The sequence below is a fragment of the Haliotis rufescens genome, unplaced genomic scaffold (assembly GCF_023055435.1).
Source record: "Haliotis rufescens isolate VD_foot unplaced genomic scaffold, xgHalRufe1.0.p SCAF_20, whole genome shotgun sequence".
NCBI classification, from domain to species: Eukaryota; Metazoa; Mollusca; class Gastropoda; order Lepetellida; family Haliotidae; genus Haliotis; species Haliotis rufescens.
In genome coordinates, this window is record NW_025963891.1 from 6,199,048 (window position 1) to 6,214,071 (window position 15,024).

At 49.2% G+C, this 15,024-nt stretch overlaps 1 protein-coding gene across 3 annotated transcripts in view; it reads right to left on the reverse strand.

The window, feature by feature from the left end:
* Positions 1–15,024, reverse strand: part of LOC124150431 (katanin-interacting protein-like) — a 56,003-nt gene that overhangs the window by 27,271 nt on the left and 13,708 nt on the right. For all 3 annotated transcript variants that reach the window (XM_046522461.2, XM_048400792.1, XM_048400793.1), the window contains exons 11-17: positions 14,232–14,375; positions 13,324–13,493; positions 12,769–12,941; positions 9,119–9,245; positions 8,487–8,693; positions 7,647–7,790; positions 6,819–7,176 (exon numbers count right to left, since the gene is read on the reverse strand). In XM_046522461.2, the coding sequence (XP_046378417.2) occupies positions 6,819–7,176; positions 7,647–7,790; positions 8,487–8,693; positions 9,119–9,245; positions 12,769–12,941; positions 13,324–13,493; positions 14,232–14,375 (1,323 nt within the window). The remainder of the gene's footprint in view (positions 1–6,818; positions 7,177–7,646; positions 7,791–8,486; positions 8,694–9,118; positions 9,246–12,768; positions 12,942–13,323; positions 13,494–14,231; positions 14,376–15,024) is intronic.

Consider the following 15,024-nt stretch of genomic DNA (forward strand, 5'->3'; position numbering starts at 1 on the left):
TTTACGTGTCTGCTTTCCGACTGCAGCGTATTTCGCACACGGGCCCGGCCAGGCCATTAAATGTTTCCGAAAAGGGGAAAAAGTTGTTTGGCAATCCAGTTGGGGTGTTTTAGTGGACGCTTATATAGAATTTTGGAAATTTTGAGATTTGGAAAAAATGCAAAGAGGGTTGGGGGGGTGTGGGGGTGTGTGGCGAACTAAGGGAGCTGAGTATGGAAGTTCGATAGTTTGATTATGTGGTTTGGTTTTGGTATTTTAAATTGGGGTTTTAAATGCGAATTATTAGTCCTGTTTTGATTAAGTATACGCCTAAGGCTTTGAATTTTTCTATTTTATTTTGTGGGTTTAGGATTGCTTCTTGAGTAGGAGCCTTATTTAGATTTAGGGTGGTTTGTAGTGTAGTTTGATGTGTTAGGTAGTGGGCGCAGTGTATGAGTGCGTGTTCTGGGGTTTCTTGTTGTTTGCAATGTGGGCAGGTTCCTGTTGTGTGTTTTCTTATTATTTTGAGGTGGCTATTTAGGTTGGTATGTCCTGTTTGGAGTTTTGTGATTGGTTTAGTGTTTTTTTTTAGAACCTTTTTGATTTGGCTATTTGAGTTTAGATATAGGTTATGCCATTTTTTGGTGATTTTTTGTTTGTTGACACTTTTAATTTCTGATTTGGAGATGGGTAGGTTTAAGCTTATTTCATGGATTTTAAGGGATAGTTTAGCTGCTTTATCGGCCTTTTCATTGCCGTATATTCTTACGTGGGCGGGGATCCAAATGAATACTATTTGTTTGCCTGCCTTAGTCAAATCGTTTGAGCTTTTTAGTATTTGATTTATTAATTCAGGGCGGTTTTTGGTGTTTTTATTTTGGAGGGCTTGTAGTCCACTGAGCGAGTCGGTAAGTATTAGGATTTTTTGTTGTTTTTTAGATTGTTGATTATGAAGGGCTGAGGCCATTTAAGTAATTGGTTATTCTTTGGGATATTGGAGTAAGTAGAGGGTGTTTTCGAGCTAGGGCTTGGTTTTGGAGGCTGATATTTTTGTATATTAGGTTTGGGATTAGGGGGTTGGATTGAGACGCGGCCCAGAAATTTAGGGTTAATTGTTCCCTACGTAGATTTAGTGGCATTTCTCCTGTTAAGGCCTGGAGTGAAGTGTAGGAGGTGCCATGTTGAGTGCGTGTTATTAGTTTTAGAGCCTGATATTGGATTGAGTCTAGTTTTTTGTTTAGGGATTGGTTCAGGGTGTCGTATATGGCACATCTGTAGTCTATTTTAGATCTTATTAGTGATATATAGAGTGAGAGGAGGGTGTCTTTGGAGGCCCCCTAGTTTGAGCCAGTTAGGCATCTTAGCGTATTTAGATCTTTGCTACATTTAGTTATTAGATTATTTATGTGAGTGTCCCAGGAGAGATGTTCATCGAAAATTAGTCCTAAGAATTTGGTTTGTTTTAGGAATTGGATTGGTTTGTTGTTTAGCTGGAGTTTTGGGGAGGCGGGTTTCATGTTTTTGTGTTTAAATACTATTCCTGTAGTTTTTTCCGAGTTAAGGGAGAAACCCCATTTGTCAGCCCATTGCTGTATTTTGTTTAGAGATTTTTGAAGTAGGTTTTGGTCCATTTTAATGCTTTTTGTGCGGATCCAGAGGACTCCATAATCGGCAAATATAGATCAGAGCTCCAGATAAGCTGAGTATATGTGTGAAATACGCATCAGAAATGCAGAAATACGCAGTAAAATATAATCCAAGCGTATCAAATACGCATCGAACATTACAGATACGCTACAAAAAAAAAATTGTGCGTATCATCAAAATATTGTGAAGTAACCCTGCATATTCGATTAGCAAATCAGCAACTTATTTTGAAATTATAAACGGGCATTCCGTCAACCTTGCCAAACTCCACGATGACAGTCACATCATGATCATTTGCCATCACACTTTCATGTGGAAGTATCGTGGTATTTTTGAGTCCTATAAAGCTCTCAAACCCACACGACACCAGTTTGCAGGGACTAGATGAATAGTGTTTTTAAATATATATTTAACTTAAATACCCACATGTGTAAAAAAGTAGTGGGTAACAGAAATTTGAATACGCAGATAGAATTACTGATACCCAATGATTTTAAAATGCATGGGTAAAATACCCACAACACCAAAAGCTTATCTGGAGCTCTGATAGATGTGTTTATTTTAGGGGATAGGCCCTCGAATAGATCATTTATCATTATATTGAAGAGTGTGGGGCTGAGGATACTGCCCTGGAGAGTGCCATTTTCTAGGGGACATTGGTCCGATAGCGTTTGGTGACATCCATAAATTCTCTTCCTTATGTGTATCACTTCTAAATGCCTTTCAAAGACAAACACGGTTTATTGAGCAGCAGTTGTAACAAGTATATAACAATGTCATTCAAAGAATAGGAATTACACAATGGGCATCCAGTGAGTTATCACTTCTGGGGACAAGAGTTCTACCCACTCATGTCAAGCTTGTTGACACTTTCTCCTCATACCAGTCAGTGAACTGTTGTTGGTTCAATTATTTTATTGCCTTTGAACTTAATGCCAGTCAACAGAGTAAACATATAAACTGTGTGTTGTTTTTAGGAAAACACTGTTAATTGTTTTTAGGGAAGTTCTCTATTTGCTGTCTGATTGGATTACGGTAAGAATATGTATCATTCCACTGGGAATAGGGTGGGGGGAATCACATTGATATTGAGTCGCATATTTGGCTAGGGATCAGCAGTCGTATTAATTTAGAGACACATTAATTTCCAGGTATATAGTATTAGAATGTATTTTCCTAGCTATTGATAGTTGCTGTGAACCATGGAAATCAGATGATGCAATACATCTTTATTTGTGTACTTTATCCTGTAGTCTACAATGGATTTGCAAAGCTTTGATTAGGATTGGTCATTGAGAGGTTTTATATTATAATAACAACCTCTGGTTGAAATAGCTGGTTTGACGGGCACATCAAATATTAGAAAAGTACTTCTTTCGCAGTCATTTTGAAATCATGACATGTTTACTTATAGGTTACAAGATGAAGAGTCGCAGTCACTAAAATATTCATAATAGGTGTGACAATACATTGTGCATGAAAACATGGCTATATATGTTTTCTTGAGATAACTCCAAACATTTGCCAAAACATGATCAGACAGTCTAATGGACGTCAAATAGTGAGGCTAAATAATGATGACTCCCGGAATACAATACGATCTTAGCAATGTTCGACAAGTCCATTTTATGAATAGGGGGGTTTGGTAGGTCCTGAATATTTTCCCAATTCTCATGGCCATTATCTGCACTATTCCTCCCATTACAGATTATCATGTATCAACAACCACTTTTGGATGCGATTTTTCGGCCATTGTGTTTATCTGTTCCCCCAGCTACATGATTTGTTTGTTTGGTTGTTTGTTGTTTAACGCCACACACAGCAATATTCCAGCTATATGACGGCGGTCTGTAAATAATTGAGTCTGGACCACTCGTCTCGATCCACGCTATTGGGATCAATGACATGCATCAACCAAGTCAGCGAGCCTGACCACCCGTTCCTGTTAGTCGCCTCTTACGACAAGCATAGTCGCCTTTTACGGCAAGCATGGGTTGCTGAAGACCAATTCTACCCAAGATCTTCACGGGCCCCCAGCTACATGAAAGGGGAACAACTCACTACCCCCTGAAAAATAGTGCTGTCCAAATTACGATGTCATCAAGTTAAGAACATATGTTTGAATCTCCAGAAATGACATCAAGATAGAACAATGTTTTATTGTGAAATAAACAATGCCTCGTTCTTCATTGTTCTTTGCGATTTATCACATAGCTATCTTATCCCCACTACCACATCTAGACCACTACCACTGCAATAACAAGGCCCAACAACTACCAGTGAGGTTGTGTAAGTTACAAAGAGCTTTAATGATGCTGGTGTGTTCAGTGTGTTAGTCGAAGAACATTATCATGATGCAAGTTCATGGGTGGCCCCTGTGTTTGGCTGGCCCCTGTGTATGGTGGCCCCAGTGTATGGTGGCCCCAGTGTATGGTGGCCCCTGTATTGATGGGGCACATCTATGTATGGGTGGCTGCTGTATGGATGGGGTACATCTATGTATGGGTGGCCCCTGTATGGATGGGGCACATCTATGTATGGGTGGCACCTGTATGGATGGGGCACATCTATGTATGGGTGGCCCCTGTATGTATGGGTGGCACCTGTGTATGGGTGGCCCCTGTATGGATGGGGCACATCTATGTATGGGTGGCACCTGTGTATATGTGGCCCCAGTGTATGGGTGGCCCCTGTATGGATGGGGCATATTTATGTATGGGTGGCCCCTGTATGGATGGGGCACATCTATGTATGGGTGGCCCCAGTGTATGGGTGGCCCCTGTATGGATGGGGCACATCTATGTATGGGTGGCCCCAGTGTATGGGTGGCCCCTGTATGGATGGGGCACATCTACGTATTGGTCGCCCCAGTGTATGGGTGGCCCCTGTATGGATGGGGCACATCTATGTATTGGTGGCCCCTGTATGGATGGGGCACATCTATGTATGGGTGGCACCTGTGTATGGGTGGCCCCTGTATGGATGGGGCACATCTATGTATGGGTGGCACCTGTGTATGGGTGGCCCCTGTAAGGATGGGGCACAACTATGTATGGGTGGCCCCGGTGTATGAGTGGCCCCTGTATTGATGGGGCACATCTATGTATTGGTGGCCCCTGTATGGATGGGGCACATCTATGTGTGGGTGGCACCTGTGTATGGGTGGCCCCTGTATGGATGGGGCACATCTATGTATGGGTGGCACCTGTGTATGGGTGGCCCCTGTAAGGATGGGGCACATCTATGTATGGGTGGCACCTGTGTATGGGTGGCCCCTGTAAGGATGGGGCACATCTATGTATGGGTGGCACCTGTGTATGAGTGGCCCCTGTATTGATGGGGCACATCTATGTATTGGTGGCCCCTGTATGGATGGGGCAGATCTATGTATGGGTGGCCCTGTGTATGGGTGGCCCCTGTATGGATGGGGCACATCTATGTATGGGTGGCACCTGTGTATGGGTGGCCCCTGTAAGGATGGGGCACATCTATGTATGGGTGGCACCCGGTATGGGTGGCCCCAGTAAGGATGGGGCACATCTATGTATGGGTGGCACCTGTGTATGGGTGGCCCCAGTATGGATGGGGCACATCTATGTATGGGTGGCCCCAGTGTATGAGTGGCCCCAGTGTATGGGTGGCCCCTGTATGGATGGGGCACATCTATGTATGGGTGGTAACTGTGTATAGATGGCCCCTGTATGGATGGGGCACATCTATGTATGGGTGGCCCCAGTGTATGAGTGGCCCCTGTAAGGATGGAGCACATCTATGTATGGGTGACCCTGGTGTATGAGTGGCCCCTGTATGGATGGGGCACATCTATGTTTGGGTGGCATCTGTGTATGGTAGGCCCCTGTATGGATGGGGCACATCTATGTATGGGTGGCCCCGGTGTATGAGTGGCCCCTGTAAGGATGGAGCACATCTATGTATGGGTGACCCTGGTGTATGAGTGGCCCCTGTATGGATGGGGCACATCTATGTTTGGGTGGCCCCGGTGTATGAGTGGCCCCTGTATGGATGGGGCACATCTATGTATGGGTGGCCCCGGTGTATGAGTGGCCCCTGTAGGGATGGGGCACATCTATGTATGAGTGGCCCCTGTATGGATGGGGCACATCTATGAATGGGTGGCACCTGTGTATGGGTGGCCCCTGTATGGATGGGGCACATCTATGTATGGGTGGTAACTGTGTATGGGTGGCACCTGTGTATTGGTGGCCCCTGTAAGGATGGGGCACATCTTATGTATGGGTGGCAACTGTGTATTGGTGGCCCCTGTATGGATGGGGCACATCTTATGTATGGGTGGCAACTGTGTATGGGTGGCCCCTGTATGGATGGGGCACATCTTATGTATGGGTGGCAACTGTGTATGGGTGGCCCCTGTATGGATGGGGCACATCTATGTATGGGTGGCACCTGTGTATTGGTGGCCCCTGTATGGATGGGGCACATCTATGTGTGGGTGGCACCTGTGTATTGGTGGCCCCTGTAAGGATGGGGCACATCTTATGTATGGGTGGCAACTGTGTATGGGTGGCCCCTGTATGGATGGGGCACATCTTATGTATGGGTGGCACCTGTGTATTGGTGGCCCCTGTATTGATGGAGCACATCTTATGTATGGGTGGTAACTGTGTATGGGTGGCCCCTGTATGGATGGAGCACATCTTATGTATGGGTGGCACCTGTGTATTGGTGGCCCCTGTAAGGATGGGGCACATCTTTGTATGGGTGGTAACTGTGTATGGGTGGCACCTGTGTATTGGTGGCCCCTGTATGGATGGGGCACATCTTATGTATGGGTGGCAACTGTGTATTGGTGGCCCCTGTATGGATGGGGCACATCTTTGTATGCATGGCCGCTTTTTTGCTATAGGATATATCTATGTATGGGTGGCCCCTATGATATGAAGACAAGTTAGCCCCCCACATGTGTCTTTCTGGTTTCCTAGACCTTTTCTCTCCTTTTTCTTGAGTTTCACCATTACTTTTATGACATTTGTTCCACTATCTTGTGGTAGTGGAAAGTGACATTGGCATGAACTATTTACTTTATGCACAGATGTGGATTTCATGGAACTCAAGTATTTGGCTGTTCTCTAAGACAAATTGAGAACTCATGACAGTATCTTGATATCATACATTGTCTCAAGTCTACACAAGTGTCTCAAGCTGTAACTCACCCTCCTCAGTTTCTGGGCTCGACTCTGATCTGTCCGACCCCACCGATGGCCGCCGCAGATCCCCACTGCTGTGATGTAAAGTCCGGGTCTCACTGCGTACATGCCTTGACTCATGTCGACCTGACGGGGGCCTTGGTGAAGGGGAGGAGTGCGTTCCTGAGGGTTTGTTATGCCCATTAACAGACTTATCTCCCTTGGAGGAATGTTTCCTGACAGAGTTGTCTGTCCCTGAGTTACTGAGGTCAACGACCTTGCTGTAGTCAAAGGCTTGGTTACCACAGCCCTTATCAATGTCCCCATCAAACACTAGTTCTCCCCCCACGAAGATCCGGGTATGTCGAGCACCAATATTCAAATCCTGGAAGGAACAAATACAATAATTAATCTCAAAGTGTCAAGGAAATAAACTGCTTTATCATACCTCCATGTCAGAATGATGAGATCTGATTGGTCCACGTGATCTTGATAAAATACTATGCTTTATCGACCTTCATATTCCAGTTGAGGTAATTTTGTTACAGAAACTGACAGTTGTTTTTTGTTTGTTTGTTGTTTAACAGCCTGTAAAAAAAATCTGAACCCAACCAACCAGAGATTGTTACTGTAATATTTCACATCGTGGTACAATGACACACTTCAAGTCACTGAGCCTGACCGCCTGATCCATTAAATGGCCTCTTACTTTGCTTACAACAAGCATTGGTTACTGGGGAAAACTTCTAAATATGATTCTCCACAAAGTGACAGGGGTGTTAAGATATTTATTGTTGACGTTCCACAGCTTGATGGCTGAGAAAGAGAGGCTTGTAGGATAGTGGAGTGACTTACATTAAGACTCTTGTTGAAGTTCCACAGCTTTATGGCAGAGAGACAGAAAGGCTTGTTGGGTGAGGGGTTGTGAAGAGTGATGACAAATTCCACAGACAGCCCGTCCTCATATTCACAGCTCCACATGTACCTCTCCTTCGTTGTCTGGGAAACAGATAATATACAACCTAGATAGAACCTCTTACATATCAGTGTGAGAGAGTTTGGGTTGAACTCTGCTTTGAACAGTATCTCATTTAGATCACAGCGTGTAGGTTGATGTGGGTGGAAACCTGAAGGGAAGTAAGTGTCTAGACATTTACCACTTTGACATGGTGCATCTTGCTGGCCAATTCATGGTGAATCAGATTTGAGTGAGTGAGTGAGTAGGGTTTTACGCCGCTTTTCGCAATATTTCAGCAATATCACGGCAGGGGACACCAGAAATGGACTTCACACATTGTACCCATGTCGGGAATTGAACCCGGGTCTTCGGCATGACGAGTGAACACATTTACCACTAGGCTACCCAACCACCCCTCAGTTCGTATTTGAATCCAATATGAAAGGTTTCTAACATATCTTAAACACACAACTCTGCATAGCTAACTGTGGCTCTGTAGATGACTGGACCACCTGTGCCCTTCCAATTTTCTAAATCAACACAGAGCAACTCTCACTACATGATGACCTAATGTTGACACCACAAAAAGGACAGAGTGATAGAATCTGACATTTCTAGCTTGGATATGAAAAACTCAGTCTAACACACTTGTTCTACTACTGTTGTTGCATCACTTCATGAGCTCTGCCTCTATGGTGACGACACTTTGAATGGTTGTAAATATGCAGTAGTGGTACCTTGGGTTTTCCATTAAACAGCACATCGAGCGAGGTCCGGCAGCCAGTAGCCCCATGTACACTGACATCAGACATGCGGACTGGAATGAGCTGCTTGTCCGAGTTGAAGAACTGTATTTCTGTGAGTCCCACCCGATCTGGGTGTCCCCAGTTAGATAGGATCTCCATGTTCACCTCCAACACTTCAAGATGGCCACCAGAGGACTTCTGAAGCAGTAGACAATTTTAGTTTTAGACGACATAAACACAGCTTTTGTTCCATTAGTATATCACCTACCACAGGAAGGGCATCTGTGTTTATCACCTACCACAGGAAGGGTATCAGGGTATATCACCCACCACAGGTAGGGTATCAGGGTATATCACCTACCACAGGAAGGGTATCAGGGTGTATCACCCACCACAGGTAGGGTATTAGGGTATATCACCTACCACAGGAAGGGTATCAGGGTATATCACCCACCACAAGTAGGGTATCAGGGTATATCACCTACCACAGGAAGGGTATCAGGGTATATCACCTACCACAGGAAGGGCATCAGTGTATATCACCTACCACAGGAAGGGCATCAGTGTTTATCATCTACTTTCGAACTCTGCGAAGTTAACACTTAAAAACTCCGATCACTCACCTGTTTGTTAGACGTGTGTGAGCGAGAGGCACTCAACTTGGCAGATTTACTGGGTGACGTGGGGGAATGCACAGATGAAGAGCCTTCATCCAACTTGCCCAGTATTTTTATGAGTCGTCTCTGCTGCCTGTGAAGAGCAAGGACACATGGTCAGCACACCCACAGCTGATGGTGGGCAGAGAAGGTGCTGGTGGTGGGGGGCAGGGAAGGTGCTGATGGTGGGGCAGGGAAGGTGCTGATGGTGGGGCAGGGAAGGTGCTGGTGGTAGGGCAGGGAAGGTGCTGATTGGGCAGGGAAGGTGCTGATGGTAGGGCAGGGAAGGTGCTGATGAGGCAGGGAAGGTGCTGGAGGGGTGGGCAGGGAAGGTGCTGGTGGTTGGGGGCAGGGAAGGTGCTGATGGGGCAGGGAAGGTGCTGGGGGGCAGGGATGGTGCTGGTGGTTGGTGGCAGGGAAGGTGCTGATTTGGCAGGGAAGGTGCTGATGGTAGGGCAGGGAAGGTGCTGATGGTAGGGCAGGGAAGGTGCTGATGAGGCAGGGAAGGTGCTGGAGGGGTGGGCAGGGAAGGTGCTGGTGGTTGGGGGCAGGGAAGGTGCTGATGGGGCAGGGAAGGTGCTGGGGGGCAGGGATGGTGCTGGTGGTTGGTGGCAGGGAAGGTGCTGGATGGGTGGGCAGGGAAGGTGCTGGAGATGCAGGGCAGGGAAGGTGCTGGAGGTGGGGGGCAGGGAAGGTGCTTGATAGGTGGGCAGGGATGGTGTTGGAGCGGTGGGCAGGAAAGGTGCTGTGGTGGAAGGCAAGGAAGGTGCTGGTGGGGTGAGCAGGGAAGGTGCTGGTGGTGGAAGGCAAGGAAGGTGCTGGTGGTTGGGGGCAGGGAAGGTGCTGATGGGGCAGGGAAGGTGCTGGGGGGCAGGGATGGTGCTGGTGGTTGGTGGCAGGGAAGGTGCTGGATGGGTGGGCAGGGAAGGTGCTGGAGGGGTTGGCAGGGAAGGTGCTTGATAGGTGGGCAGGGATGGTGTTGGAGCTGTGGGCAGGGAAGGTGCTGTGGTGGAAGGCAAGGAAGGTGCTGGTGGGGTGAGCAGGGAAGGTGCTGGTGGTTGGGGGCAGGGAAGGTGCTGGATGGGTGGGAAGGGAAGGTGCTGGAGGGGTAGGGAGGGAAGGTGCTGGAGGGATGGACAGGGGAAGGTGCTGGAGGGGTGGGAAGGGAAGGTCCTGGAGGGGTGGGAAGGGAAGGTGCTGGAGGGGAGGGGAGGGAAGGTGCTGGAGGGGTGGGCAGGGAAGGTGCTGGATGGGTGGGCAGGGAAGGTGCTAGATGGGTAGGGAGGGAAGGTGCTGGAGGGGTGGACAGGGAAGGTGCTGGATGGGTGGGAAGGGAAGGTGCTGGAGGGGTGGGGAGGGAAGGTGCTGGAGGGGTGGGCAGGGAAGGTGCTAGATGGGTAGGGAGGGAAGGTGCTGGAGGGGTGGGCAGGGAAGGTGCTGGATGGGTGGGCAGGGAAGGTGCTAGATGGGTAGGGAGGGAAGGTGCTGGAGGGGTGGGCAGGGAAGGTGCTGGAGGGGTGGGCAGGGATGGTGTTGGAGCGGTGGGCAGGAAAGGTGCTGTGGTGGAAGGCAAGGAAGGTGCTGGTGGGGTGAGCAGGGAAGGTGCTGGTGGTTGGGGGCAGGGAAGGTGCTGATGGGGCAGGGAAGGTGCTGGGGGGCAGGGATGGTGCTGGTGGTTGGTGGCAGGGAAGGTGCTGGATGGGTGGGCAGGGGAGGTGCTGGAGGGGTTGGCAAGGAAGGTGCTGGAGGTGGGGGGGCAGGGAAGGTGCTTGATAGGTGGGCAGGGATGGTGTTGGAGCTGTGGGCAGGGAAGGTGCTGTGGTGGAAGGCAAGGAAGGTGCTGGTGGGGTGAGCAGGGAAGGTGCTGGTGGTTGGGGGCAGGGAAGGGAAGGTGCTGGAGGGGTAGGGAGGGAAGGTGCTGGAGGGGTGGACAGGGAAGGTGCTGGAGGGGTGGGAAGGGAAGGTCCTGGAGGGGTGGGAAGGGAAGGTGCTGGAGGGGAGGGGAGGGAAGGTGCTGGAGGGGTGGGCAGGGAAGGTGCTGGATGGGTGGGCAGGGAAGGTGCTAGATGGGTAGGGAGGGAAGGTGCTGGAGGGGTGGAAAGGGAAGGTGCTGGATGGGTGGGAAGGGAAGGTGCTGGAGGGGTGGGGAGGGAAGGTGCTGGAGGGGTGGGCAGGGAAGGTGCTAGATGGGTAGGGAGGGAAGGTGCTGGAGGGGTGGGCAGGGAAGGTGCTGGATGGGTGGGCAGGGAAGGTGCTAGATGGGTAGGGAGGGAAGGTGCTGGAGGGGTGGGCAGGGAAGGTGCTGGAGGGGTGGGCAGGGAAGGTGCTGGAGGGGTGGGGAGGGAAGGTGCTGGAGGGGTGGGCAGGGAAGGTGCTAGATGGGTAGGGAGGGAAGGTGCTGGAGGGGTGGGCAGGGAAGGTCCTGGATGGGTGGGAAGGGAAGGTGCTGGAGGGGTGGGAAGGGAAGGTGCTGGAGGGGTTGGCAAGGAAGGTGCTGGAGGTGGGGGGGCAGGGAAGGTGCTGGATGGGCGGGCAGGGAAGGTGCTGGATGGGTGGGCAGGGAAGGTGCTAGATGGGTAGGGAGGGAAGGTGCTGGAGGGATGGGGAGGGAAGGTGCTGGATAGGTGGGAAGGGAAGGTGCTGGAGGGGTGGGAAGGGAAGGTGCTGGAGGGGTGGGCAGGGAAGGTGCTGGAGGGGTGGGCAGGGAAGGTGCTGGAGGGGTGGGAGAGAAGGTGCTGGAGGGGTGGGCAGGGAAGGTGCTGGAGGGGTGGGGAGGGAAGGTGCTGGAGGGGTGGGCAGGGAAGGTGCTGGATGGGTGGGAAGGGAAGGTGCTGGAGGGGTGGGGAGGGAAGGTGCTGGAGGGGTGGGCAGGGAAGGTGCTGGGGGGGTGGGGAGAGATTGGGAGGGAAGGTGCTGGAGGGGTGGGCAGGGAAGGTGCTGCCTGTGAGGTGCTAGAAGTTAAACAACAGTCACATTACCTACTATCCTACTTTGTACCAATTCACTGTCACTTGCTAAGGAGACCACATGTGATATATGTGCTCCAGTGTGGGACAGGAACCAAAGCCCTAGAAACTCTCAGGATGCAAGCTGCCTAACAGTCACCAACCCAACTATCCTCTGTGATCAGCTGGCTTAGCTTTACCTGATGCATGACCTGCATGGTGTACACAGGACCACATGCCCCCCACATGTATGAGGGAGTGAGCAAGTAAGTATGGTTTTACGCCCCTTTTAGAAATAGTTCAGCAAGATCATGGCGGGGTACACCAGAAATGGGCATCACACATTGCACCCATGTGGGGAATCGAACCCAGGTCCTCGGCATGACGAGCGAATGCTTAAAACACTAGGCTAACCCACTGTACAGAAAACATAAGTGTTTACCTGTACTTTACGACCTGTGAAGATCCGGGGTAGAATAGGTCTTCAGCAACCCATGCTTGCCGTAAAAGGCGACTATGCTTGTCGTAAGAAGCAACTAACGGGATTTGGTGGTCAGGCTTGCTGACTTGGTTGATGCATGGCATCGTGTCCCAATTGCGTGGATCGATGCTTGAATATTGCTACCAAACAACAAACAACAACAACAACCTATACTTTACTCGGTTACTTACTTTGGTGGCATGACCATGACCTTGGTGACTATTTCTGACACTCGCTCGTCAGTGAGGGCCTGAGGGTCCGCTGACCCAGTGGTGTGGGTTTTGGTGGGTGACAACTTGTCCGCTGACCCGTGAGATGACAGTCGGGATTTGGAGCGCTGAGGGTCACCGGAACTAGGCCGCAGCTGCAATAAAAGCACAGGCAGAGACTCAGACACATTCATAGCTTGGCAAACACTTCACTTGTAGTTCTTCTTAATCATGAAATGTCATCTTAATGTTGAAAGAATGCTGAAAGTGTTACCCTGGTCAATCAGACCAAAATCAGATCATTGGTAAGGGAGGTAACTCTACTAAGCAAGTTGCAGCAACTCAGACAACTGAAACAGCTGTGCCCAATTGGCGAGAGGAATCTGCTTGATCTAAGGACTTCCTTGATGAAACACACAGCTGGTATGTTACTTACAAGCGAATCCTGGCATGGCTAAGGAAGCCAACTGCACATCAGCTGAGCCTGTAAAAGACTAAGGGAACATGCTTACTCCAAGGATTTATCAGAAGACTCACCTCTGGCCGAGGACTTTTACTGACATCTTTGTTGAAGCGGGCAGCTCTCGAGTTCTCCTCCTGCAGGGCTCGCAACACGGCCGAGGCTTCCTCCCGCGAGTCTAGGTGGTTGTCATCACTCTTCCTGTTGGCCGACAGAGGCTGTAGTGACTTCTTCTTGGATGGTGGCACTGTCGGGAGATGTTATTCATCAGTGTAGTCATACAGAATCGTAACACACTGTCACTGTCGAACACTGATTTGTAGATACACATGATACAAACTCTGTTTTAAGAAAACCATAAATGTGACCAGAAATGTCTCAAGCATGAACAGGGTCTTAGGGGGATGGTGGCATGTCTCGCAGCATAAATAGGGTCTAAGTGAGCTTGCAGCATGTCTCGCAGCATAAATAGGGTCTAAGGGAGCTGGTAGCATGTCTCACGGCATAAACAGGGTCTAAGGGAGCTGGCAGCATGTCTCACGGCATAAACGGAGCTAAGGGAGCTGGTAGCATGTCTCACGGCATAAACAGGGTCTAAGGGAGCTGGTAGCATGTCTCACACCATAAACAGGGTCTAAGGGAGCTGGTAGCATGTCTCACACCACAAACAGGCTCTTAGGGAGCTGGCAGCATGTCTCACGGCATAAACAGGGTCTAAGGGAGCTGGTAGCATGTCTCACACCATAAACAGGCTCTTAGGGACCTGGTAGCATGTCTCACGGCATAAACAAGGTCTAAGGGAGCTGGTAGCATGTCTCACACCATAAACAGGCTCTTAGGGAGCTGGTAGCATGTCTCACGGCATAAACAGAGTCTAAGGGAGCTGGTAGCATGTCTCACGGCATAAACAGGGTCTTGGCATACTGAGTGAAGGGATCCAACTGTTGAACACTGTAAGACAACATACACCATGTCCTACACTTACCTGACCGAAGCTGCAAATCCCTGGGGGTTGAGGATGGGGTGCCTTTGGGGCTCGGGAGAGGGCGTGACTTTTGCCGAGCAGTGAGGGAGCTGTCAGTATCTGTATTTTTCTTTCGTGCAGCAGACAAATTTCTTTCAAGATTTCCTGGAACACAAGTTACATGTGTCCATTTGACCTTATTTTACTTCGAACTTGAACAGCAACCCTTGTTACAGACTTTTTCTCTGAGGGGGTGACTTGCCCGTTTCAATAATAATCCAGCAGAATCTCAACTGACACCACACATTGGTTGGACACTTTGAACCCATGTGGGGACTGAACCAGGGTGGTTGACATGATGAGCAAGTGCTTTAACCACTGGGCTACAGAGTCTCCACCTAACAGTTCAAATCATTCAAATGTATATGGGGTTTTGTTTGTTTGTTTGTTGTTTAACGCCGCACTCAGCAATATTCCAGCTATATGACGGCGTTCTGTAAATAATCAAGTCTGGATCAGACAATCCATTGATTGACATCATGAGCATCAATCCACGCAGTAGGGATACGATGACACGCATCAACCAAGTCAGCGAGCCTGACCACCCGATCCCGTTAGTCGCCTCTTACGACAAGCATAGTCGCCTTTTACGGCAAGCATATATGAGATATTGACCTACTCTTCTTGTTACTATAACTATGAATAGGGACAGTTACTTATCATAATCACTGTATGGGAAACACCACCAAACATTGCACAAGGTGCTGATATACTCTCTCATTTCCATGTTCCAAATTGCCACACAAAACTGCCT